This window comes from Ciconia boyciana, chromosome 12, assembly GCF_034638445.1.
Source record: "Ciconia boyciana chromosome 12, ASM3463844v1, whole genome shotgun sequence".
NCBI classification, from domain to species: Eukaryota; Metazoa; Chordata; class Aves; order Ciconiiformes; family Ciconiidae; genus Ciconia; species Ciconia boyciana.
In genome coordinates this window covers 22,577,438-22,602,539 of record NC_132945.1, presented here as the reverse complement: position 1 = coordinate 22,602,539, position 25,102 = coordinate 22,577,438, and the positions used below count along the sequence as shown (strand labels likewise).

General features: G+C 42.6%; 1 protein-coding gene across 1 annotated transcript in view; it reads left to right on the top strand.

Moving 5' to 3' along the window:
• Positions 1-25,102, top strand: part of LOC140658611 (vascular endothelial growth factor receptor kdr-like) — a 138,261-nt gene that overhangs the window by 81,366 nt on the left and 31,793 nt on the right. Inside the window, exons 11-18 of the mRNA XM_072877249.1 lie at positions 955-1,060; positions 10,289-10,397; positions 17,453-17,746; positions 19,894-20,040; positions 21,749-21,874; positions 21,986-22,092; positions 23,337-23,472; positions 24,807-24,911. Of these exons, the coding sequence (XP_072733350.1) occupies positions 955-1,060; positions 10,289-10,397; positions 17,453-17,746; positions 19,894-20,040; positions 21,749-21,874; positions 21,986-22,092; positions 23,337-23,472; positions 24,807-24,911 (1,130 nt within the window). The remainder of the gene's footprint in view (positions 1-954; positions 1,061-10,288; positions 10,398-17,452; positions 17,747-19,893; positions 20,041-21,748; positions 21,875-21,985; positions 22,093-23,336; positions 23,473-24,806; positions 24,912-25,102) is intronic.

Below are 25,102 nucleotides of genomic sequence, written 5' to 3'. Positions count from 1 at the left end.
ACTTGTGCAAGGCGCAATTGCAGCTAGTTGTGGAACTGAACTGACTTCACTAACTTGCTGTCACGGAGTCACAGTTCGTAATGCCCAGCCATGCTGGACTGGAGCTGAACTGGCAACTTGAAAATTAAAGGCTTCCTCGAGTTGCACAGCGGGCAGTGCCCTCAGGCAGGATGCCCAGAGCTCTAGCCTTGCTGAAGCCTTTGCGCTCCTAAGCATGAGAAGGCCTGTGTCTCTGCTCATTTATTCCAAAGGTTGTAGTTAAAGAAGATGGAAAAGCCTTTTGCCTTGGATGGTGCAGATATACCTTTCTGCATGATGTGCTACATACACTGCTCTTCGCCCATAATTCAAAACTGAAGATTGATAACTGACAGAGATATGGTTATCTTCTGGGGAATATGCAATATTAAAGGAGCCTTCTGCTGTTGTTATCCCAGTATTTATCCATTCTACTCCCTCAGCCTGCACTTCATCTTGGAAAGCTGAGCAGATAGACAGACATGCTCAGCAACATTCACCTCCCTGCAGTTTTGAATGACTGGCATTTTGAATTTTGAAATGCACTGCAAATGCTAAAAGAGCACTTAAAAAGCCACAGCTGCACTGAGTTGGAGTATAACTGATATTAGCCAGATTAAACTCATGTGATTTAATTAGTTGTCCAGTATTTTCTATTTTCAATCTTTAGAAAGTTTGGGGGGTTTCCTTGCTGGTCATAGACTGATCTTTGTCTACCTCTGTCAAGGTGCTTTGTAAATAATTTTGAAATGTTGCAATGAAGGTATACAGTAGTTTCACGAAGAGGTAACAATCTCCACCAGCAAGAGCTTTTAGGGGTTTTTAAGACCTAAGACTATTGTCTAAGAATGACATTCTCTCTCTTTAATAATGCCTCCCTGGCTTATCTGCAGTGAGTCAGGTTCTTGAACACCACCTTTGCTTTTCTACCTCCAGGTGCAACCCCGATGGGCAAAAAATTGTGGTTCAGGAGAACATGTTCATAGGCAACAAGATCAGAAGCATTGAAAACATAACCATGAAGCATGGGGATAAAAGAAAGGTATGTGTCTGATGAAAATCTGAGCAATGATGTCATGGAATAGCAGTGGGCTTTACGGAGGGGACACTGCGCTCACACGGAGCTCTCTCCCCGCAGTTCCCAAGCTGTTGCGGGTTGTTAGCATGCTTTAAATTCCACAGCCCTGGGATCATTTTCAGATCTCCGCTGTTTATAAATGCCGGGATTCTGGCAATGATGTCACATACCCTGTTTAAAACTCTCCAAAGACTTTTGGGTCAAAAACCTCCCTGTCTCCCTCAGTCTTGAGAAAGTGTAAGACTGGTTCAGTGCAAGAGGGGTCCTGTGAAGCGCTCACAACTGATAAGGACTCTCAGTTCATTAAAATGCTTAGCACTTAGAGAGCAGTTTGTACTGCCCAACCTTGCCTACTCTCCCAGTAGCAGGAGTTAAACAGCTGCGTAATTTAAGAGGCCTACGGTGGCCAGAGATAGCTGGCCTGATTTTCAGAGTGTGTAAGTGCCTGCAGTACCTGCCTGTTTCGGCTGGAGTTGTCAACGTTCCTTTACCCATTTGGGTTGCCAACCATGTTACCCAGCCAATGAAGGTGGGAAGACCTCCTTCCTTCTACACTTCCATGCCTGCTTCCCCTTCCAAACAGCACCGGGAGCACACTTCCTGCATGAACTGCAAAGATCCCAGCCAGGAATTATCTGTTCAATGCCTCCCGGGTACCTGTGGTGATACTGAATGATATTGTTTACACACAACTATGCTAATCCTCGAGAAATTGCTGCAGCTGTTCTGCTCTAGAGTCACAGACTTCCGGCTATGCCTTGGAGAAGATGCTGTGGTCTGGCTCAGACAGTTGTTTTACCCCTGTTGGACTTATAGAGGTTTGTGGCTTTAGGAGTGGTTTTGCAGCTACAGGTTTCAAGGTGGATGCTCCAGATAGTTTAGTGCCTAATCCTGCAAGGTGCTGAATGCTGCAGTTCGTATCCTGGTATACCTTTAAGCATATGATAATTCTTGGGCTACTCCCATGCTTAAAGTTAAGCACAAAGCTAAAGTGCTCTTCTGGATTGGGTCCAGACTAAATCAGCATCTGGCAGGATCAGTGCCCTAGCCATCTGCTCTTTCTCATGGAGACTTTCCAGCTCTAAACATAATCTAAAACAGAGCTCTGAAAACATGGAGGTTGGGCTGGGAAGGAGAAAATCAGTGTTCGCATTTCATTCCTGAGTTTTCCCCTTGCTGGAAGATATTTATATGGATTTATGTAGATGGCATAGTGCCCCTTAAGCTCTGTTTTTAATGTATTCTCTAAGAATTTTAGATCTTAGGTAAAAGCAACTACCTACAAGGTGCTAATTACTTGTAAAAAATGGAGGTTGGTGACATGTACCTACGAAGTTTCTTCTTCCTTTTCTAAGACTTTCTGGTTGCTGCATGGACTGACAAGAGTTTTGCGGCTCTCTTGGCTACTGTTTCTCTCCATACATACGGTCTGTCTAAATACATGATCCAAGAGCTTAGTTTATATCTGATGATCAGTCTTAAAGTTATGTTAGTCCCCATATACAAGTGAAGGGTTTCACAATTGCTGTGACTCAGAAAATATCTGTTGGTTGCTGAATTGTCCCACATGCCGGGATAGTGAGACACCTCAACAACACAAAATTAGAAACATTTTTATTTGTTTTATGCATATGTACACCACTCCCATTTCTTCTTTTACCAACTTTGCTGAAGCAAATATGCAACTGGGTGAAATTTTAGTCTGCTAGTGGACTTAAGATGGGATTTGGCTGCAGTCTCTGAATGAGGCGTTTTAGGAGTGCCGCAGAGCTCCTGGGTCCAGTGAGGCACTCCAAACACACCCTCAGTCTATGTTGGTGCATGGTTAGGGACTTCCCAGCTTTCCCCTATCACCTAATTTCCCTAGAAAGAAAAGGTGCAGCAATCGCCAGGTACAGCAACCAGAGGAGAAATAGTGCTCCACTCCCACAGAGGACACCATAGCACCTACCCACAGCTCAGGCCTGACGTCACCATGTGCCTGAGTTTCTTGCCTGTAAAACATGGTGGACACTAGAGAGCTAGGAGAAGGGAGATGCAACTGCTTAGTGGAAATGAGGACCTTGAGGGAACCTCAGTACGAGGACCCCACACGGTCCTCAGAAGGACTCCTCTTGTTCCCTAAGACCTTTGCTGCTGCTGACACCTTGAGTGCCACAAACAGGCCCGAGGGTGCTCCTCGCTCTGCCCTGCACAGCCATCTCTGCTCTTTCTATAGACTCCAGGCATCCTGAAGTGTTCATTTTCTTAGACGTGTTCAAAAGCTCAGCCTACAACCCTTTAACTTAAGCTTTTACATATTTCATTATTAAAGTTTCACAAAAATACTTCTTTACAAGTTACATAATTTTAAAATTTATAGTATATTCATTACTTTCATCTCCTGCTGATCCACTGGTTGAAAACACATTCTGAGGTGTTTCCTAATAATTTTTATGTCCTGATTAAGATTTATTCAAATTAATAAAACTAGATTTTATGAATCTCAGGTTTCAGCACTTTGTCTCCCTGCTTACATTAGCAGACAATTCCTCTCCTTCCCTCTTTCTGAAGTCCAAGGCTATCTGTGTTAAGTGGAGTCTTTAGATAACAGAATATAATTCAAAAAAAGACACTGATGAAAACTCATAGCTTTCAGACTTTTCCTTGTGTTTTATCAGTCGTTATTCCCACCAGAAATGGAATAGACAGGAAACAGCCCAATCCATTCCCACCATGTCCTAGCAAGTAATTCATCTGCATTGACTAGCCAGATGAAATAATAAAGATGTTGGAGTCTGACTGAGCGTGGCTTTTATTGACTGTGTTATGAAGCTGGGATTAGCTGAGATTGGTTGTTTTTCCTGTGTGATTTGAGCCTGTCCAATGATAGCTGGAGTCTCAGCAGAAAGTGGAATATACCTAGTCTCTAAGATTTCTCAGCATCCCTAGAGTTCACCCTTGAAGAACTACAGCAATACATGCTGGTTCAGTGACATATGAAAAAATGCATTAACTTTTTAGAGCTGCTAAGAATATGGGAACAAACCCCCAGAAATTACCAGATCCAGACTCTTGCTCAAAAGCTACCTTGCAGGGCAGCAAGCAAGGATTTTTCCAGCAGACCACTGACGCTTGATGTGATCTTTGATCACATCAAGATCTTTAGACATCTGTTTGACAAAAGTGGCATGAAGAATTGAGGTCTCTTGTCATCTTTTTCATAATGATTATTCCATTATTATTCCACAGATAGAGAAGTGAATTTCACCCCCTCCTGTCTTCTAGAGGCTGAGTCTCATTCCTACAGAAAAGCATGTGGTTATCGTTAACGTTATGATGTATTGCACTGAAGTTTTGGTCAAATAGTGGTAGAGGCAATTGCATCGTGCTAGTTTAATTTTCCCGGTGGTTTTGAGTCAATATTGAACTTTTCACTTTGTGATTTAAACTACTGTGTTTAAACTACCTCTGAAGACTGCTTTTAACACCAGGCGAAATACCCATGATTGCATGAATTGCCTGAATTTCCTTTTCAAGCTGCAAGGAGCTAGGTTGCTATTTTATTTTCTTTCCTGTTAGTAAACTGAACATACTGGTCTGAGCTTGGGAGAGCAGGACACAGCAGAAAAGAACAGCAAGATCCATACATAATTCAGTCCTCATTAGGGGTTTCTTTTAATCTCTTTTCTCCCTTTCATGTATATAGGAGAGAGTGGCCTGGCCATGTGGATGTTTCTGCAATGAAACTCATACATCTCTTTTGCTGGTGAAATTCAGAACCACTGAAGAAAATTGACCCAAAAATGCCAGGTTTAAACCTCCTGAAGGAACAAAAAGACTACGTTAGAGTAGTGGGATGCGTTTGGTGAAAAGTATGTGAGCAACTCAAGTAGGGCTGTTTAAATCTGTCACCCTGTGTGCGTGCTCGTTTCGGTGAGCTCCCACAAGCCTTGTCACGTCAGTCTCTGGCAGGAGAAGGTGAACAGTCACACGGCTGGGTTTTTGAACAAAGCATCCACTCTCTGGGAGGCCAGCCCAGATGTTTCAGGCACTACCCAAGCACAGGAGCACATGGACTTACTATGCTGTCCTTGGCAGGTCTTCTTGAGAGAGCCTGGCTAGCAGCAGGGACATAAGAAATGGCCCTCTGTCTTCCCTACCCTCTTAAATTCATTAGCTGCAATCACTGGGTGTGAGGAAGAAGCCTGGGGGTGGTCACTGCTCATGACTAGCCAGCACCTACCCACCTGCCCTAGGGCCAGAGAGTGATCAGTCCATCCATACTAGAAATGTTCCACCAGAGGCACCTCAAATCTCTGGTTTTCCCCAGTTTCCTGCCCTGTCCAGCACCTTTGCTGATCACACCGTACTACCATCAGCTCTGCCATGCCCTGTGAGGGAGGAAGGCAATGATTGTTCTCATTTTACAGGGAGAGAAATGCCCACTGCCAGGGATGAGAGCAAACCCTATAAGTTCTCAGTCAACTCACAGACTTCTCTTATCACTTGTCCTCAGTCCATCCTTTAGCATGTTTTGAATGAATGAACTAAGATCATGATCAGAATTGTCAGGCTATAAAAATAAGTGTTATTCTGTGCCATTCACGTAGATGGATTGGGAGCTAGCTGAATATTTTCTTTGCGGGGTCTCTGGTGAAGTTCCTATAATTTCATCTCTCTCTAGCCACCTCCACCCCAGCTCTGCTAGAGTTAGACAGCTGAGAAATTTTCCACCCACTTTTTCTACTCCTCATCCTCGCCCACATATAGCTAACGAAGTGAAAGAGAGAAGACTGTTAACTAAAGCCATTGGAGGGAGGGATTAGACAAAGGAAAGAGAAAGCAAGGAATAACAAGATGTATTAATTCATGCTGGCTCCAGCTTAAAAAAAGGTCTTGCTGCTCTGTCCTTACTACAAGATGTCTTAAAACACTCATGCTGGCTCCAGCTTAAAAAAAGGTCTTGCTGCTCTGTCCTTACTACAAGATGTCTTAAAACACTCATGGTAGCTGGCTGTGGAATGTTATTTGGCTGCGTCTAAAATAGCTTGTTTTTTATCAGTTCAGGAACATTACAGTGCAAGACATATGGACTTTATTGAACTATTCCATTATGAGTTTTCCCAGCAGCAATGTCTATTTACTTGTCATAGCTGTTCTTCAGAGATCAGTCATTTTATTCCTTTTCTTATTGAGTTTTAAACTTAGTTTATTCTTTTATAGTAATTATTTATTACCTAATAATCCCTTCTTTGGGCTCGCAGTATTGGGTGGCCTTTAGGTTAAGTAATAGGAAATGGACCCTTTACTTCCAAATTCAACACAGGCAATCAAAACTGGTCCGAAGGATGTTTGGTGTTTGGTATGCAGTGAACTCACAGGATCTCAGTCCAGCTCCCACTAGGAAGATGTCTAGACATTACATGCCAATAATTTGTTATTAATTACCATTGGTTCCAATGCAGTCTGGACAGAAGCTAAGCACTGAACAGCCACATAGTTTGTGCTACCACTTGTGGCTGGAGTACATTGGCAAGGGTTAACGTGTCATTTAGTCTGAACTGCTCTTGACTAGGACATCGAGTGGAAGGTAAACTAAAAAATGCAAACTTCCAGGCTGTAATTAGTTCGTGAATAGTAATTTCACTGAAGAGACACAATGTTTCAAGGCAACTGCAGATTTCACATCAGCATCATTATTTAGACTTAGCAGAAAGTGCTGTGCTCTGTCTGGGAGCAGAGTTTTCTGAGCAGAAGGCAAGAGAAACAGCTTTGATGTGAGCCCTGCTTTGAGTAAGAGGTCACACAGGAGACTACCAGCGGTCCCGCGCAGCTAAGCTCTTTCTGTGATTTCATGAGTCTAGATGTGGCAAATGCCAACGTGTCTCAAACTTTTCTATCCTGGCTCTGATTACAGGAATGGAAAATACTTTGCCAGGTGCATGGACTAAGCACACAAAGTAGATTATCCCCTCAGAATTTTTTCCACTCTATACTAAAGGTCCCCAAATGCTGGGACGGTGCCACTCCACTGAGAGAGAAGTCTGGTAACAGTTTTCACTGTAAATAATGGGAAAAGATTCCTATGTTTGGTTGCTTGAGTTCAAACCATTTTCTCATTCAACTTCTTTTTGCAGACTTTCCTTGAAATGGTTGCATTGAAAGTATAGGGATGGCACTTAGAAGAACAAAATCCTTGTCCCTACCTGCCACTATGACCAAGTACAGACAAATTTCAAATTTTCAAGTTTGTTCAACTTGGGTTGCCTACAGCAACAGGTGATGAACAACTGCCAAAACATCAGCATTGTGAATACTATGGGGTTTAACATCTGGGTTAATAGGTGTTACTTTTCAACAGGATCTCCTTGATTGCTTTCAATGGGATATCCTTGATCTACAGATACTTCAAAAAGGAGTTACCACTGCTGGATTCCTAAACATTTCTTTCAGGTTCCTTTTGGTAAAAGACAAAACTATGTGGTCTTCTAGAGGGAAGGAGGATTTGGGTACACTTTGGTATAGCACATTAGTGTTCCCAAGCATCACTCTGTTGAGGACGAAACCAGGATTAGGTGCGTTTGGCAACTGAGAACTTTATTTAAGATGCTGGAAAGATAATTGGATTCCCAATCTTGGGGGTTTACCCAGGAGCACACAACTAGAGTGAAAAGCTGATGCATAATGATTTCAAGAGATTCATCTTATTACAAGAAAATAACTCAAAATCCTTCATTTCTGGCTCTGAAATCACGTATATTTCTCTGCTGGATGCTGCTGGTTTAAAAGTCACATTTGGGAGGATGGTGGGAGGTGCTAGTTCTAAGACAAGACAGTCAAGTGCGTTCTCTCTTGTGCTCAGGTGTGTAGGAAACTGGTATCCAAGTGCGTAACAGTGATTTTGAGCATACAAACAAGAAAATTGCTTTCTCTTTTTTCCTCAGTAAATTTTTCCCAAGAATTTGTCCCCAGATTGTTTCCCACCATCATTTTAACATCTTTTTCACCTTCACATCTAGACACAATTGAGATTAGCTAAGATGAGGTCTCGGTATAGCTATTTGCTGGGGTTTTTTTTCCCACTACCATGTCAGACTTTTCTTGAGTTATGTAGTTAGAGACATTGCATCTCTGTGTGTTCATGAGCATATGTGTGCATTTACCTCTGGGCCACCAAATGCAGCTTGAGGCATTGCATCGGTTTTTAGAAGAGTCACAGTGTCACCCCTAAGACTTTGGACATATTCCAAAATGGATAATTACATTCCCCTTTACGATTTTAACTGGCTCTACAGTATTATCCTCGACTTCCCACCTAGAGCTGTCACTTAGCAAGACTAATAGCTGTTAAATAGCTGTCCAAATTTATCCCCTTCTGTCCTCAGCACGTACATTTATATTGGCTTTTTCTACTCCCAGATATAAAATTCCAAGATTCAGTAATCATGAGAAGAAAGCTCTTGGTCCTGATTCAGCAGTAATTCAAAAGGCAGTGTATACTGCTTAAAGTCAGGGGTAGTGCTCTGAACACGTGCTTGTTAATAACCTGTGGCATCAGGCCCACTGCTACAGGAATAGAAAAAGGAGGAGGAGCAGGCTGCTTCTCTGGGTGATTTTATATCCAAGTTAGAGCTTTTTTCACATCATAAATAAATCAGAACTGCACAGCTCTTTCTTTGGTGGACACCAGAGGGAGCCGGGTTTACTGGTCACCTGTTTTCACCCCTAAATTTGGTTTGTCCCTATTCTTGGTTAATTTCTGTGTTTGGTGCCCATGAAAAGTAGATACTTTTCCACTTACCTGTTATTCTGCTGAAAATGTTCCCCATTAGAATGTAAAACGCACATGGGATCAAAACCTTTGAAACTCATTTCCCTACAGGATTTATAGTGCCAAAGCTCAGAAAATCTTAAATAACTCTCTGAAAATACATCCCGCACAGCTATAGACACATTCGTGGTGCAGCTTTATGAGGAGTAAAGGAATGTCTTGTGTGAGTTTAGTTTAGGATATTAAAAAGAAAGTCCAGAGATGCTTTTGTGCACTTCAAAGCGCTCTCTGGAGATAAGGACAAAGGGCCAGAGGGTGTTATAAGTTTTGATTCTCAAAGTCCTTAGAGAGGATGGCAAAGAAAGTGATATTTGTTCCAAATGTGAGGGCTCAGAGTTCCTCAGGTGAATGGCTGCAGGGGAAGCAAAGTAATCTTGCAAGCACATCTCTGTCTTGGTGGGTTAGACCCTGCTTTCTTGCTAGCAGCCCAAAGGAAGTACTAGAAATAATTAAAGCCATGACCTGTGGATAGACCTCCATGAGTTTGTGATGTTGCATCATGACAGGAACAGGAGAGTGCCATATGGCTGGCTCCTCATTAAGGAGGCCCTATACAGAATCAGGGGCTTAGGATGTTTAAGGAATACAAGTTCTTAAGGATGTGTTTGAGTTCAGTCCCATGAGTAGCTGAACCACTTCCTTTTTCTATGTGGTGAAGCTCAGGACAAGTGTTCCTTCCTTCTCCTTCACGATTCTCCCTTTCTTTCTGCATTTGCCAAGTGTCTTAGCACAGGCAGCTTCTCCAGAGCTTCCTTACTTACCACACAAGTTCTGGTAAGGCTCTGAGGAAGGGTTATGGAATCAAGGGACTTCCAAGCACAATTTATAAGAGTAAGCTGGGATCCAAAGGGGACACATCCCTTCCTCCCTTCTCTGGGGTTATAGCAAAGCAAAGCAAAATCCTGCAATATTCTTTATACCACATCCATATGAATGACCTGCTTCCCATGCAAATGTGGGTGTCTTGTTACCCACGGAAACCATAACTGAAAAGCAGAAAAGAAAATAGGTGGATGTGGGGCTTCATTTCCAGTGTCTTAGATGAATCTTCCAGGTCCTTCACTTTAGCTTTTTGCTGATGTTGTCACACAAAGACCTTGGCAGTGTGTCAAAAAGGAACCCTGTTTTTCATGGGGAAGACAGGAAGAAAAGAAGGGGAAGGCTTAGGAATGAGGAGGGAAGAAAATTACCTGGGCTGAGGTGATGTGAGATGAGAGACCAAAAACCTAACAGAAGCACTTGTCTGTTTGTGAGCTTTACTCATTACTAGAAACTCCTTTGTTAACTGTTTCTCTATATATTTATCCACTACTCTCAAGCCTCTCTGCTAAGCCTACACCACACTCAAAGCCTTTACTTTTTCTCTCTTTGCTTGGCAGATTGTGAGCACACTAACTATGGAAAACAGCAGTGCATCAGGAATCTATTACTGTGTGGCTTCAAACAAGATCGGTGAAGAAGAGAGGAGCATTGAGTTCTACGTCTCAGGTAAACAACACAAGAGACACTACACAAAAACTAGATGCTGATGATCTGGTTTACCTTAAAGTTTTATATGGCTGGTGAGTGCTCATTAAAACTTCTGGGAAACCCTGCATGTTTTCAGAGCACTCCCAATCACACAGTCCCAGGCTCTTCACCACATGCAAGGTTGGGTCCTGCGTCAGTGCACAGCTGAGTTTGACATGCCCAGCATCAGACCTGATGCCCCTTTTGCCCTTTTCAAGCTGCAGATGCAGGCCCCGAGTCTAGCTGCCTGTGTCTTAAAGCAACACTCATGACATTTCAGCACTGTCCTCATGAAACCTCTAGCAAAAGCTAAGTCCTTTGTAGTCTTCCAAAGGCCTGAAGCCTCTCCCTGACTCAGGAGAACAGTTGGTCTCCAATTAAGTCAGCAGACATAGCAAAGGTGAGGAAGGCCAATATTCAGACCTAATCCAGGGCTGATATCACTGGGAGTTGTTGTGACATTGGATCCCTGCCTGAGCAATTAGCCTTTCCAGTGCCCTTTAAGGAGGGAGGAGGTGGACATGCTATTTCTCCAAAGAACACAAATCCAAACAAATATCTGCTTAACCTTTCAACACAGAAATTCTTTAGTAGTGAGATCAAGACCTACATAATGCTTTTAGGAGAGATGGGAGTTTAAAAAAAGAGAAGAGTCCAGGGACAGCCTTGTTCAAGTGCTTAACCAGAACAAACTGAATAATTTCTGTGCTCACTTTCTGGATGAGTGGATGTTGGCTGGTAGAATTTGCATCAAAATAACAATTTTTAGAACAAAGAGTGCAGAAGTGCCCTGGAAGGTAAATGTCTGATTCTCACTACTTGGTTCCTTCCCCATGAGGCAAGTTCTGAGGGCGAAGCTCGCTCGTGGCAGTGCTCTGCACTCCTCTGCCTCTCTTGCGTTCTGTGTTGTTAGACTCCATTGCTCTAAAGTAATTCAGCACATTCCAAATCAGGCTAACCGAAAAAGGGCTCACTAAACATTGTTACCATTCTTATTACACAGAGGTGCTAATACGAAAAATGTCATCCAACAATAATGAAGCTGGTGCCATATGGGGGAAAGATTTCACCTCCATTTACAGCTTCTTTGTACTACCCCAATGCCTTATGGAGACAGAAGAGGGTTTAAGCCTCCAAAAGATATTTTCCAGAGCCCTAACTCTTATTTACTCGGGAAAAAGCTCTTCAAGGTGCACTTTTGGGAGATACAGCTCAGACATAAGAGGTCCTCAAGATGTCCAAGGCAGGCTGAAGACCAGCTATTAATTTTACACTTCACTACTTCCAAGTGTTGAGTCTTCACATGGGTTTGTTTCTGCCCTGAATTCTGCCAGCTGTTGTGTTTGGATGGGTTACTCAAAGCCGTATGTTCCCAAGATATTCACAGTACTTTGTAATACTTGGTGACTAAAACCAATGCTGCAGCAACTAAATAAGCAACTAGCATAAGGTCAGATTCAAAGGGTTAGATCAATCCACGCACCTTTCACAACTATGTTTCATTTTAATAATAAAGTTAGGTAGGTTTTTTTTCCCCCACAGTGAGCTAATATTTCAGAGGTTTTATGTTAAGATCAGTCTAGCAATGTTTTGAGACACAATGTTTTAATCATGTAGTTTTAATTATGAAGAAAATGAATCACTGGACAAAATTACTGACAGCAGTTATGGTGGAAATGTTTCCACCAAAACAGACCAGGAGGTGAACAGGGCTTGGCAAGACAGATATATTCTTGCCTGTGAAGAAAAGACTGTGAGTCTGTGCCATTCTGGGGAAGAGGTAGATGCTGAATGAGCACGAGCACGACTGACTTTTGTAAGTGCTGTGTTTAAAAATAGTTGTGTTTATGGATTAGAAAGAAATGAAATCTTTCTAAATGTGGCCATCCTGATCCTAAAGTAGGTCATGTTGCAGTGGTAAAATAGCAGCAGAGTGACCTGCTGCTGGGTTTCTTTACATGATGGTCCTCTGCTGAGTAATGCATGTTACTCCAACAAGTGGGCAGGCTGGTATAAGAGCTGCTGCTGAAGGTCTGCCTCTCAGATGAAAAAAAAGCACTGTCTGCTGCTCAGTGCACTTGGAGGAGGCTAAGCGACTGCCAGGTTACTCTCACCAGGAGTTGCCTCTAGTCTCAGTGTTGGAGGGACATTCAGGGGCAGTTTGTGAGCTACCAAACAGGGGAAGTCCAAAAGCATAAGGCTTTAAGCAGGCCACTTCACAATTGCTGAGCTGATTAATTTTATGCAGATTGAACCTAAAAGCTGAGATAAAGGCTGAGTTAGACTCTGAGAGCACACAAGCAATGTGTAGGCCTTTAGGACAACATCTAGCAAATGTTTGTAGCACTTCACAGTGCTCTGTTCTCTGCAAAACAGCTGCTAGTTGTGGGACTCCACAATTAATTCAGCAATTTGTTGATTTTAAAGACCTGATCTCCCATTATCGCCTACTGACAAACAAGCTGGTGGATCCTGAGCTGCTTTCAAACATTTTGGCTGAATTGAGCTTAATTAACTTCTCCCTGGTAAGAAATCTGAAGATGATACAGAGCCTAAACTCTCTTCTTCCCTCAAAAACCCAGGGTTGAAATGTTTTGTCAGGACATGGCAGAGTTCTACAGGGAAACTTCATCAGGTGTGGTCTGGGCTGCACCTGCTTTCTGGGGACATGCCTTCCTTCAGTCTGGTGTTTTCATCACCACTATATTCATTCCAGAAAAATGTATTTATCCCAATGGAATAATGTTAACAGCCGTTTTGTTCTTCCACTGCAGAGCCCCCACAAAAACTCCCACGGACACTAGAAATAGCACTGGTATCTATTTTTAAATCATTTCTTTGCCAACAGAATTCATTTCAGTGAAGGGTCAACAGGGTTTGGAGATCACGCTGAAACCAAACCATATAAGGGGTCCAACATGATGAGAAAACTTATAATTCAGTGACAGCCCTGAAGCCTCTCTGAGCTCTTTCTGCAGATGTCCTGACTGTCAATGTCCCACTGAAGCTCTCCTAAAGCTGTTCATGGCAGCAGAAACTCCCATAGCAATGCAGTAGCAGTGTTATCCATCATGCCCTGGCCTAACTCTTATTCCAGTATTTTTGTTTTGTGTAAATCCTTTTTACTGTTTCTTGTGGAAACAAAATCTGTCTCCTGCCTATCTTGCCTACCACAGTTTTGACACCAGTGTTCCCATTTAAGTCAGATTACTATTTTGTCATGGGCAGAGGCAATGTGGGCAAGCCATCAGATGCTTAGAACTGCCTCATGTCATTGCCCACCACCGGTTACGCACCAAAGGACACTCAAGGCAGACTGCAGCCTTCCTAGTACAGTGAAAAGCTGACCTGATGTCTCCTGGAGGTATTCTCTGCCGTGAACAAGTATTATTTACCTTCTAATCTCTGGTCTGCACCTTGGAAAGGGCAACTATATATTACTGTAGGTCCACAGTAAATAAAAATCTAGCCTTTGTATGATTGTACTACATACAACAAAATGGGATCCCACCCATATGAAACCTCTGAATGTTCTTGGAATATAAATGAATTATGATAAGAATAACAAATAATAACAAAAGCTCTTTTTCAAGGGCTTATCTGATTGCAAAAACAACTCAGAAAAATGGAGTTAAAGATTTATACCAGAAAGAAAATACTATATTTCAAACATGAGATAAAAATCTGCTATCAGATACTAGAACAATGTATGAACTGGGCTGTTCTACAACTGCTTGCCACTCTCAATTTGCTTATTCCTGACATGTTTACAGGATTTATGAAAAGCTCTGTGCTGTTTCAGATGGTAGGGCTCACCCTTTCTTTTTCTCACTCTCCCTACATGCATATGCCTGATGGCAACCCCCCCACCCTGACAGGCACAGGGATGGAATTTGGGAAAGAGCAGAAGTTTTGAATTACACAGATTATTGTGCAAAGCACAGGAAATTAAAACCAATTAATTCCTTGTAAATACAAATGGAGCCAGACTTTCTTTTGATTTATGCTGACTTTTTACCTTCCCCCAATGGCTTATTTCCCTATTTTGCCACGGAATCCCGCACAGTTGAGAGTGAAATTCGCAGCTACTACACTGTAATACAATACGAAAGACAAATGTTTGGTGACTGCTGATAAAAGAGAAAAGGCCCCATGGTGCATTCTTTTAGCCAACTTATTAGGAGTCTTATAAAACACTATATCTGTTCAGAGAGAGGAAGTTAATCACTGCTCAGGTTCAAGATTGTGTAAGCAAAGTAGTCTAAGAGATGAACTGACTTCTAATGTGCTCTCAAAGCTGCAGTTACTCCCCAGATAATCCAGGTAGGAGGAGGAAAGAGAGAGGAGAGCAAGAGAGACTTTTTTTTCCTCTCTTTTTCCTTCCACTGTAATGAAAATCAATGAATATTCTATAGGAGCTGAAAGAGCTTCTTGAAAGGCTAACAAGATGGAAGAGAATAGCACAGGTTCCAGCTAAAAATATTCAGAATGCTAAATAAAAAATGTCAGTAGAAGAAATTATAAGAAAAACAAGCCAGGCCTCTGCTCCCAGAATGTTAAGTTGGTAGAAAAAACCCTGCACTGGTGAAGTCCAGCAGCAAGGCGAAACTATTGAGCATCCTTCACAATTTAGGGCTTGGAAATTAGCACATCAAATTCATTGGGAATTTGCACCAAAATGTGAGAGATCTCTGGGGGCTCCAGCCCATGCTGTCACTGCCATACACAAGCCCATGCCGTATCCCCAGAGATGCAGTATTTCCCCTGGGGTGGGCTTTTTCCCACAGCCATTCAGGGAATCTCACCCTGCAAAACAAACGGGGCTGCAAGTTGTAAGAAGAAATTCTCCTGAAGAAAAGGCTTCCTGAGACGCAGAAGCAAGGGCAAATGGGACTGCCAGCCTAACTGCTTAAGGCCAAGGTTTAGCTTGCCCTGCAGGTTTGCAGGGGTTCACTGTGTTTTACCCCGGGTAATATAACCAAACTCCGTCCTCATCACTTTACCTGGAATCGCTTTATACTTTCACTGAGACCCAGCACTTAGGGTCATAGGATAATTCAGGGTGGAGGGGATCTCAGGAGGTCTCCCAGAGCATTGAGCTTACTAAAGAACTGAGTCTAACCCAAGATTCATCTACCTTAGTACTATAACTCTTGCTGGAGCAAATAGCAAATGCTTAGAAGAGAAACTAAGAAAAAGGCAAGTTAAGAGGGGACTTTTTCCCTATTTTGGTTTGACAGTTCAGGAGAGATACTGAGATGCTGCTCATGCCACATCCCAGTGTTTTCACTGGACCTTAATTCTTACTGTTTAGAGAAGTTCTGCTGGCCTCAGACTTCTCCCCTTTTTGATAAGCATCACCTTGACATGTTGGAACCACAGGACATCAGATGTGAAGAATGGATGTATTACACAAGTCAGTTTGAGCATACAGCTAGCACTGAGCAAGAAAGAGAGCAACTGAGCCTAACAAAACACTGCATAAAATAAACTGAAATTTCATGAAAAGGAAAGAAAAGAAAAATAACAATTTCCACAGCTGTGGCCTGAGGGGTCTCTTCTCTTTTTGGATATTTTGTAAAACATTTCTGGTGCCAGTCTTTAAAAACCATGGAGCAAAGCTTATTGGTTCTATTCCAGATGACTTGTGAAGAAGAGAGACTTTTAATCATATCTGAAAGCTCCTTCAGGGCTCTGTATTTTATAAATACATGGTTTATTATAAGGCAGATTGGTTATTTCAACGGCCTCGCTGTTTATGCTCAACTGTAGCTTCGGCAGAACTTTTTGCAAGAGTTTGGAGTGTGAGCTCCTGGCCAAATTCCAGCTCCCATGTGGAATTTGTCAGATTGCAAGTGCAGTGCATACTTGCTCCCCTTCTGTCCTTCTCAAAGTACCATCCATTTCATCGTAGCTTGAGAAAGCATCTTACTTACAGCTTGGTACTGAAGTGACAATCTATCAGATTTAATGCAAACAGTGTTCGTGTTCAGAAGGTAATCCAGAGCAAGTCCTCCCAAAGTGTCCCATCCCCATACTACACCTGGTAAAATTTATAAGGGATTCCTCATAACTCTCAGCTGCTTGAAAATCCTGACCTAACAGACAGAAGAATAATTCCAGGTCGCTGTGGTTATAAATGCACTTTCGCTCAAGTCTGCTGGGTGGATAGATCACTGAAACTAACAGAATAAGAAGGGAAAAGAATATCTTTCAGCCACAATTTAATTGTAGGTCTCTGGTGGCTAATGCAGTAATAGGAATGTGTCTGTAGGCCAGACTCTGGCATTCTACTCAGAAACATTTTTTCTTGTCTTCAAATGGATTCCGTTCACCACTTCAGGAAGATTGGTCTTTTTTCTGGAGTGAAAAGTTACTAAAAATATAGCAAGAAACAGCTTACTCTTTTGTGGATAGATTGGACTCATGCCTCAAAGTATTTCTCTACTAAATATAAAGGCCTCAAGGACTTATACATCGTTAGATCAGTTAATCCATTCAGTGATCAAGTAAATATCCACTAAGGCACATGTGATGAAAATAAATATTGGCATAGTTGAAATAAGAGAGAATTGGGAAGATTGTTCAGTGGTGAAGAAAGAGAGTGTTACTTCTCAGAAATGGGAATAGGTCTCTCTATTCTTATGCAATTATACTTTCAAGCACTGATTGCAGACAGAAAGAGAAGAGCTCATGAACACATTTGTCTACCAGGATAGAAATCTCTCTTGATTAAACTCTCTTAGTCCATTAACTACTTCTATTTATAAATGTTCAATTCATTACTTGAAAATGTAAGGTTTAGAATACTGAGGGCCAGACTACCAAAGGTCAGCACTGGGACATGAGAGGTACAGTCACTTACCTAATTCACAAGCACCAGAGCCTGTTTGCACATGTAAATGGGGGTCTTATTAAAATTGGCGCATTCCATTATGGCTGGTCTTTGAAATTTGACCATCAAGGTGCAACCAGGCAGCCAAAGACCTTCTCAGTTGTGACTTAGTTGTAAACATGTTTTCTCTTCCTCCTAGATGTGCCGTTTGGGTTGCAAACAGACCCACGAGTCACAACCATTGTGGGGAATGACGTCCTGCTGACCTGCCGGGCCTCCAAGTACATCTACAGTCACCTGGCCTGGTATTACCCCTCCTCAGAGGCGGCTCTCAGTGACTCAGTGATCAAGAAAACTGACAAGTATTCCATTTCTTTGACACTGGTCATTACTAATGTCACGAAGGAACAGAGTGGCCTCTACAAGTGCAGAGCCCAGAACCAGCACAACAGCACCGACACGCTAGAACAGCACACTCAGCTCCTCGTCAGAGGTAGGTCCTGCCAACGCGAAATGGCAGTGGGACATGCTATCGTTCTGCAGGAGCAGAAATGTCTGCATCTGCTGCTCCCTTTGAAGCTTTTCAAAGCAGAAGGTGCCCAGCATTTCTTAGGGACTGTGCTAATACAAACTTTGTGCTCTGGTTTGGGGTTTTTTTCGCATTACTGTATGTGGATTGACACCTAGCCATACATATTTCTCATCCAGCCGCTGCTGGTTTTGTGTAAAATATTTGCCTTACACATAAAGGTGATTTCAGCTGCATTTTATCTTCCTAACTCCATGCTGGGTGCAGATATAGGGTTGACTGAGGAGCAAAGGCATCACCCACCATGTTTCTAACAGCACAATCCTGTCATTTGGGACTGTTACCTCAGATCTATATGACTTTGGTAGAAGATTCCACCCACTTACAGCTGCCAGGATGATATAGATACCTAAGCAGATTTGGACCCAGCAGATGTAATCACAAATGTCACTGGTCAAGTGTATAATCAAGTAACACATACCATTTATTCTGGGTAAATGGGATGCACTTTGTTGTAATAACAGCATTTTCTTATTTATACCCAACCCCCCAGCTCTTTTCTTTTATTTCCATAAAAATAGTAACACTACAGATCCCAGAGCCTGGTTTCTTTGGCTATGTGAACATAAAGGGCAGGACACTTCTTCCGGTAGAAACTCACTGAAAATTATAGTGAAGAAAGCGAGTGATCCAGAAGAAGCCTTCTCAGAAGAAAAAGTGCTGCTGGAATGGGTGAATTTGTTAGCTATTTTCCAATGGTGAAGAAAACCCCAAAGCACAGAACTGGCGTAGAATTGAAGTAAACAGCAGCAAGCCAGGGTGCACGAGACAGAGTCCTTCAGAAGCTGAATTAGACAGTGATTTTCAAATTGGCTTCTCCGCTTACATTAATCACTAATGAGACACTGAAGGGACAGCTATGCTGCCATAAGCACTTGTCACTTAGGTAAAAACCAGGCTGTGCAGTGCTGGCTTCATCTTTGTTTAAGCGAAGGAGCACATTTGCCCATGCAGTCTCTACCCCGTGCAGCCAACAACGCTCTCACAGTCCCTTCCCCCTCCATGCAGGCACACACGCAAGGAGAAGATGCTCACCCACGCCACAGCTGTGGCTAGCACGGCTCTGATACCTGAGTGGGAGGTGATTTATTTTAAGAAATGGCATGAGCACCTGCCTCTTCCTGAAGTGCGGAGGAAGGGAAAGAATCTCACCCTGGTATTACAGAGTGCTAGCGGTTTGGCTTGTCCCCACAGCTGGTACCGGAGCCACCTGTCAGCATCATCTGACGTGGAGGCACTGGGCTTTCTCTGCACTCTGCATTCAGGCAATTCACTTTTCTCTCCCTTGGCAGATATTTTTATTCATTTAGTCAAATTTCCACCTACACAGACACCTACACATGATGGCTATGGGAAAAACACAGCTAAACTGGGAATACATCCATGGGAGAACTGGAACCTTGATCACATTCTTCGGAGAATTACTGGGGCCTGTTATTTGTCTGGCACATGTCAGAGAGGCAATTCTTCTGGAGGACATGCGTGGAAATGCCCCTCCAAACCAGCCCCTCCTTCCCCTATACAAACAAGGTCTTTTAAATGTACTAACACCCGTCAGCTACTGGACAGTAGCAGGTTTTATGCATTTTTTTATGCTGTGCTTGTGATTGTATTCGTTGCTTTCCTGTTCCTTTCATAAATGAACATAAAGTGGAGGTTAACATGCTTTGTAGTAAGTAGATAACTGCACTCATGATGGAGGACACAAAATCCTTAGAACGGTTTCCTCTTTGCCTCCTCCTCTCTTTTTTTGCATTCACTCTGCATTTGCTCTACCCACTCACTGTCCTCTGTTTTCTTCAGAGGATGAGAAACTCAAGGAGGTTCAAGCAGAAGCCAAATCTAAGCTTAGTCAGTTTGAAAATAAGCCAAATGAACTCACCCACTCCTCCCATAATCTTTTGGAGGATTTTTGCTACCACTCATCAACCAAATCTTTGCCACTTCCAGCCCAGAGAGGCCATGCAGGTGGCCAAAGGAGAGAAGATGGCAGAGCTGTGGGAGGTGCCTCCTGAAATCTTACCGTGTACTGTTTTCCTTTATGACTGTAGCAAAGGCAGCACCGTATGTGATACAAAACCTCACGGATCTGGAGGTTAACATCAGCGGCAAGATCATTCTGGAGTGCAAAGTCAGTGGAACGCCAGAACCTCAGATTACATGGAGGAAGAATGGCTACCCCATTTCAGCAGCATCAGGTGAGTGTACTTGCTTCCTGAGCGTGCTGCGGTATTGTACGTAACACAGGATAATGAACTTGCAGGTTCACCACAAACATAGGACCTACAACTCCGTGGCTACTGCAGGAATGGCTGAATCAGGAGAGTATACACAACCTCAGAAAACACACACACAAATCCAAATATATCAGACCACTGCAGTAGTCTCCAACTAGGACTTTGAGGTCAAAGCCGCCAAACAGTTGCAACCCAATGCCTGCTTATGCAGCTTGCCTTCTGCATGTGGCAGTGTTCGTGTCTGCAGAGTCAGCCAGATAGTCTGCATACGTTAGCATAGCATTAGTAAATCAAGAAGTACAGTGTGCTGCTGTTCGATCTGCTTGTGCCAGACAACAGTTTGTGTACAAAACTGAGACAGAGTGTACCTGCTTGTCAGGTGGGTCTGAAAATGCAAGCCTGAACTGTCAGATATCCTTGGAGCCTGATCAGAATGTGTTGCAGCAAATTGTGGGCAGTCACCTAACAGTCAAGTCCAGGGCATGCCACGGCATATTGCACATCCTTTCTTTATCTCCCACAACATAGTAATGAGAATGTGCTCTCAGCTCAACTGGTACAGAGCAGTACAGGCACAGTGCTACCATGGGCAGGGAGCATGGGCTCCCTTACCTGAGCCTGGAATTCCTTCTCAGCTCTCTGCCCTGAGATCTCCTATAAATCATGGAGAATCCCATGTCCGTAGCTGGTCCTGTGACTTTAATTTTGCATCTTGGACTAGGTAGGAAATCTAGGATCATCCATAATTCAGATCAGACTGTTCCGACAGAAACTCTTTATAGCTACTGAAATTTTATAAATAATTCTAGAGGGACAAGCATGTAACTCATCCAGCCAATGGAAACATAAATAAAATATTTGGAAAAAACACCTCAGGGTAAATATTTCAGCACAGTGCATGGCAAGTTATGTGCAGTACTCTTGTTAACAACAACAGGATTCATAGGCAGAACACCCAGAAACTCAGAATGTCCTTCCCTTTTGGATTCAAAGCCTGACCTGTTTCCCTATTTCTGCCCCAAACATATCCTTAGTGAAACAGATGAGCTCTCAGTTTTATGCTACAAATCAGGAAAAATTAAATGTGGAAAGTTAATCAGGAAAATTAAATGTAGAAAAGCCTCACATAGGTCATACCTAGGCAACCTCCCTCTTCTCACTCTACCTCTAGTCCCCAGCTGCCTGTGAATCCAGGATTGCTCCACACAGTGATTTTTCCAGGGACATGCATAACCTGATTTCCATGTTCCACGTTAGAACTCCCATCACTTGTTGCAGCCTCCAAGACATTGACTTTCTCCAACTGATTTCACTAAGTTCCCTTTTTTTCCAGTGTATCTTATTGGTATCAGAAAACCTATCTTCCCATCACTTCACTAACTTCCACAGAAGTTTTCTCAGGCTCTGTCTGCTCATAATAAATTAACAGCCATATATGCTGTTGGTTAAATGATCCCCAAGCAATTTACACACATATTGAGGTGAAAAAATATGTCAAGGAAAGGTTATTGCCAGACCACAATGAGGAGCGTAGTGTTAAAATGCCTCCTAACAGCAGTGCATACCAGGCCTGCATGGATGGGAGCTGACTTTCAGTTCTCTGCCTCCTAAAAGCATTTGTAGGCAGGTAGGTTATTGTGATAATATTAACCGAAATCCCTTACAACAGGAATTTCCATGGAAAATAATACCCTGGTCATTGAGCGAGTGAAAAAGGATGATGAAGGGCTCTATGAATGCAAGGCATCCAATGACATGGGCCAAGACAGCACATCAGCCTTCATTAAAATACAAGGTGAGTTCCAAGCTAAGGCGAAATGCATATATTGTGTTGGACTGATGAGAACTATTGTCCAGCCATAGACTTTGGCTACATTTAAAATTTGGTTGTACATTTAACCTGCAGGTTCTGAGGAGAAATCCAACATTGAAGTTATCATTTTGGTCTGCACTGGTCTAGCCGCTACCCTCTTCTGGCTTCTTCTGACCCTATTCATTCGGAAACTGAGAAAAGTAAGAGAGCTTCCATATTGCACAAAGGGTCTTGGATTGGGCCCAGTTTATGTGTAGTATCAGAGTTTAGGGCCGAATGTTTGCGACAGATGGTAGAAAAACTGTGCAAAATGTTCCTATAAAATTTCAGTCCAAGATTTCTGCTGATCGTCCTTTGACTTCTCGGGCGATCACTTGCACTTGTGAGATTTCTACCCACTTCCATGGTACCATAAAATCAGGCTCCTCCCTCTTTATGAGTCAAACTGGCTTGCAAGATTAGGAGACCGAAAAAAATCCTAAATCCCCTAAAATGAGGGCTTGATTTCAGCACTTGTCCAATAAGATTTCTCTGAAACATAGGTATTAAAGGGGGCCCTGTTTTAAGAAAGATCCTAGGATGTTTGCTCTAGAAATGAGCTTAAACCACAAAGCTTATTTTCTCTGCAAGTCTTGCTATTCTTTCATCTCCCTTTTGTGACTCAAAAAAGTAAAGTTTCAGTAAAGTTCCAAGGAATTTAGGTCTGTTTTTCCTAAAACAAACAGTAAACAGGAAGGGAACCACAGCTCTCTGCTCTGAAGCTCACCAAACTACAGTTCCAGTGCTGATCCCTAATACTGGCATAAAATTTCCCCTCCTATTGCAAATATGGTGATTAAATTAATGTTTTCCTCCTTGACCTCAGTTTAACAGAGTTGTGGACAACAGTGAATTTCCTATTACATTTTACACCCGTGCAAGTCTGTTCACAGGACCCACCAAATCACAGTTTCTCACTGAGCAGCATTAGAAGTAGCAGTTTTCACCAGCTTTCAGTTTTAAATTGTAATAAGCAATAGCCAGGAAGTGGATAACTCTGGAGAATCGAGCCTGCGAAACAAAACACTACGAAAATGCCAAAATGCTCTGTAGTGCACGAGGAAGTGCAGCTCGTGGCGTTCCCACTGAAAAGCACTGATTTCCTTAATAGATACAGGTAGAAGACAGTGATAGATTTTGTGTCCTCAGAGTGCTTACCAACATTAATCAGTGACTCTTCCCAACACCCATGAGTGGCAGGCATACGTAAACATTTATTTCCCAGATATATAAAAAAAGAGAGGCAGGAAGCTGAAGTGATGCATTCATGGTTCAGAATAAATTTCAGAGCTAAGTCTGGAATTCAGGGAACTCCCCAGCCAGCACTCAGTCCTGTAGATGACAGCTCTCCCATTAGAATTGCAGGGTAAATACCGTGAATAATTTCTCCACACCCTGTTTTTAGCCTGATGCCACAGATATTAAAACAGGATACTTGTCAATTATAATGGATCCCGAGGAAATGCCTCTTGATGAGCAGTGTGACCGTCTTCCCTATGACAGCAGTAAATGGGAGTTCCCAAGAGACAGACTGCGGCTGGGTGAGTGGTTTGGGTATTATTGCTGTAAAGAATGATGATTTCTAACGCTCCTCAATTTCAGTGGATCTGTTGCATAACTCAGGAAGCAGCCTATCATTTAGTGCCAGTCTACAACCATCCTTGGGGAGAATTGGCAGTGAGTCACAGAATTCAGGATCATCCTTAATGGGGGGTGAAACAAGGGATTTAGTAAGAAAAGCAAAGATGTTGTCTCTCTCAAAATAGCTACCACCTCTTTTGCTTTCTTGGAGAAGTGAAGCCAAACTCTTGAGAGGGAAGAAAGGTACCTCCAGGTACTGTCCCTGCCAAAAGTATGGTTTCACACCCACAGAGGAAAAGGAGAAGAGAAGTCAATCTGAAAGGTGACAGTCTTTCAGTGAATTTTATTTTGAAGAAATCTATCAATTCATCAAATAATCAATTCCTTATCACTCGTTTGAACTTGGCTTTGAGTTGTAAAGAGCTATCATGAAAAAATGAACCAGATTTCATTCAACAGCTCAGCTCACTGGATGATGGAGCAAGAAAATGTAAAAAGCAGGTTGTGTTTGTATAGAGAAACAGTAACATCTGTGTGCAATGATGAGTGTAGGGAATGTATCTGTATTTGGGAGTGCTTTTGGTGCTTTAGCTGGAAAACAAGGAAGAAGGAGGAAGACAGACAAAAATAACAAAAAATGAGATGATGTTGGGACATAGGGTCAAACTAGCAGAACCAAAAAGCCAGACCATGATGCCCAGTGTACTCTGCTACATCGTGGGTCAGAGCCCTCAGAGCACACTAGGTAATACAGGCATGCAAATTCAAATGAAAGGGAAAATAAAGAAAGATTATCATCTTAAATTCCATTTAGTATAGCTTTTACATCAAATAAATGTCAATAACTGAAGGGTTAAAGGGTTCTGACTGCCTGAGTGCCTTAGCTGGCTATCTCCATGACTGTGATTCATGAGAGATCAGGGTTCCACAATTCTACGTTTAATCCAAACTCTGACTTTCCTGGGCTTCAGGACAACTATATGTAATGTTTTTACCCTTAAGCCATATATATGTATTCAGCCTTGCCTTCAGCTGAATGCAGATTTATTTATTCTACTCTGTTCTATCACGTACTGTATTGCATTAAAGTTATATGGATAGAAATCATACCTTTTATATCCATATACTGCAAATATGTGATACAGGCTTCTATTGACTATCGGTCTACGTCTACGTTGTGCCTGGGCACTGGAGTCTTGTATTTCTTGCACAGCTGAGAATGCATGTTTCCCTCTTATCTGATGCAGACTGTCATAAGTCCCCTTTGGCTCATTCTTGACTCTTGCTTCTCTAGGTAAAACACTGGGTCATGGTGCTTTTGGGAAGGTGGTGGAGGCGTCTGCTTTTGGCATTGATAAATCTTCAACCTGCAAAACAGTTGCCGTAAAAATGCTTAAAGGTACATATCCCTCTGAGATTCTCACAAAACTCCTCAGGGAACCTGTGGGCAATGAGGTTTCCAGTTCTCAGCTCCAAACCAGTCCCAAGTTCATTGTGTTCAGAAGGGAGTGGGTTTGTCATATGGGAGCAATTAGTCATTATACAGTGGATGTTAACGTGTAGGAAATGACAAGCGGGCTCCATGCTGTG